Source organism: Engraulis encrasicolus, chromosome 22, assembly GCF_034702125.1.
Source record: "Engraulis encrasicolus isolate BLACKSEA-1 chromosome 22, IST_EnEncr_1.0, whole genome shotgun sequence".
Taxonomy (NCBI): Eukaryota; Metazoa; Chordata; class Actinopteri; order Clupeiformes; family Engraulidae; genus Engraulis; species Engraulis encrasicolus.
In genome coordinates, this window is record NC_085878.1 from 24,463,502 (window position 1) to 24,466,001 (window position 2,500).

At 42.9% G+C, this 2,500-nt stretch overlaps 1 protein-coding gene across 1 annotated transcript in view; it reads right to left on the minus strand.

Moving 5' to 3' along the window:
* fah (fumarylacetoacetate hydrolase (fumarylacetoacetase)) overlaps positions 1 to 2,500 on the minus strand; it is a 19,053-nt gene that overhangs the window by 8,489 nt on the left and 8,064 nt on the right. The window contains exon 9 of the mRNA XM_063188801.1: positions 231 to 361. Within this exon, the coding sequence (XP_063044871.1) occupies positions 231 to 361 (131 nt within the window). The remainder of the gene's footprint in view (positions 1 to 230; positions 362 to 2,500) is intronic.

A 2,500-nucleotide genomic window follows, 5' to 3' on the forward strand; every position in this document is an offset into this window, starting at 1 on the left:
AAATGAATATACATGTGTATTCATTTTTTTTATTATTTGGATTATTATTATTATTATTATTTTTTAATAATCTCTTTACAATTATGTTCCTTACAGGTCAAAAGGTAAAACGCTGAGCTGGAAAGCTGGACAGAGCTGGGAAAGGTGGGGTGGGGGTTATACAAGTCCATGATATTAGACTCTACTCCCTCATCACTCTCTGTATGAGTGCGGGAGTTGAGGTGCTTTACCTGGACAGCATTAGGCACCACAAAGGGCATGAGGGCCTCCATTGGCACAACCCAGGGGGAGATGGTCGTCCCAAAGTTCTTGCCCAGGAACGGCCCCAAGGGCACATACTCCCACGCCTGGATGTCCCGAGCTGAAATGGGAAAATAAATATATATATTATATACATGAGTGAGTAGGAAAATGGCCCTGGTCGTGGCTCAAATGGTTATGGCAACGCACTGTTACACCAGAGACTCCGGCTTGATTCTGGCCTGAGGTCAATTTTTGGATCATTTCCTGTCTCTCTCTCCCATTGCCCTCTTGTCTTCTCTCAAATTGTCCTGTCCAACAAAGTCCCACAACATATCTTTTAAAAGGAGAGAATAGGCAAGTATAAATATATAAGTATATAACTAGACGTAAATTATTAAATTACACCATTTTAAAATATACTTATATATAAAAAAGAGCCAGTAAAGTGTCGGAGCCACTCAGCTGCAAACTCGTTTGCTTTCTCATTACACTGCAATGATGTGGAACTGAGCTGAGATCTCAATATACATAAGCTAATAAGGGCTGTCTGCAATCCCAAATCCAGCGGAACAAGAATCAGACAAGCACAGCCCGGTTTCCGAGTGCAAGGGGGAAACGGATAGGAATCTACCGTGACAGCGGCTCGATGCAGTCACTGATCTCATGACAATGTGTGTGTGTGTTGCAACACTAGTTATCAGCAGTAGGCTACACAGAACTTAACTAAGTTTGGTTGAATACTGGCCATTGCAAGCATATATATACCTATATCCAGGCAAAAGACCTCACTAATAAATGGTGTAGTAGAGAGAAGAACATCCAAAGCACACTAACATAGTAAAAACGGTCTATTGTAATGCATAACACAGCATTTCGTGTCTTCCCCAGAACCATCCTCCTAATTACCTAGCATTAAGGCTGTGTCGCATCACTGTGAAGCTATGTTTTGAAAGGTTTCATATCGAATCGTAGATACATTCAAAACACGCTACTGAGCTGCGCCACTCAAGTAGCAGCAACATCAATTTGGTGGAGATGGCTCATTGCCAAGCCTAATTGCTTGAGAAAACGAAGTTTGAAATCTCTTTTTAATTTTGTTTAATCTGAAGAAGCCTCACTCATGCACACACCACAGTGTGCATGTACTGTATACGTGTGTGTGTGTGTGTGTGTGTGTGTGTGTAGGTGTGTGCGTGTGTGTGTGTGTGTGTGTGTGTGTGTGTGTGTGTGTGTGTGTGTGTGTGTGTGTGTGTGTGTGTGTGTGTGTGTGTGTGTGTGTGTGTGTGTGTGCGCGCGCGTGTGTGTGTGTGTGTGTGTGTGTGTGAATCTTGAGCTTGAGCAAAATGTCAAATATGCTGACGGATGATAAGATGTGATGAAAAATAATATTTAGAGGAATGAAAAATGCAGGGCCTGCAGTGCATGAATATTAGACAGTCTGGGCTCGCGCACATGGATTCATTTTTTTTTCTTTTTCTCTCATAGAGAAGTTCACTTTCTTCAGCGTCCTGTAACCTGAGGTGTTTTTCATTTCCGCGGATGCTTACCGATAGGGCCATAAAAAAGCAATATCGGCTGCTGTGCTTGAGCGGGATGCCATTGTGTGTTTGGAGGCGACGGAATAATAAAAGAAATTGACAGCACTTGTTACTCAGAGATGCCACTTGGCACGGCGAGGGGAGAGGGTGTAAATCACGGCAGGTCCAGCTCAAATACCGACCGACCGACCATCCAGACAGGTCTCGCTCGGCATTGATCTATCGCGAAAAAAGTCTCCCACCCAGACCATCAGGATGAGGTATATTCATTTTTATATATCTTAAAGAAAAAAGAGGAGCTCCTAAAGTAGGAAAGGCAAGGTGTTCTATTTCAGAAGAGAAAAGAGGCAGGCCACATTCCCCCGATGTCAATCGGTTCTATCCATTTCCATAGAGATTGCTTGTGTCTGAAGTCCTATTTGGGGCGTGATCTATTAAGCGTGCACCTTGGGTCATTCCTTGCATATCAAGGGTATAACAGCAAAAGAAGAAAGGTTCAGCTACCGTACTTCAAAAGGCAATATGTCTAGATGAAGGGAGGGTGATATTTGGAATCGATTCGAAGAAAGAAAAAAGAAAGGAAGATAAAAACCGTGAAGTGGTAGTGTTTTTTTTCCTTCTTCCTTTCCTTTCCTTCTCCTCTCTTAAGTCCGTTTGAACTCTTGAGAGTCGCTGTGATTCACTGTTATATAATTTCAGCGCACGGGGACGTGAGCTAG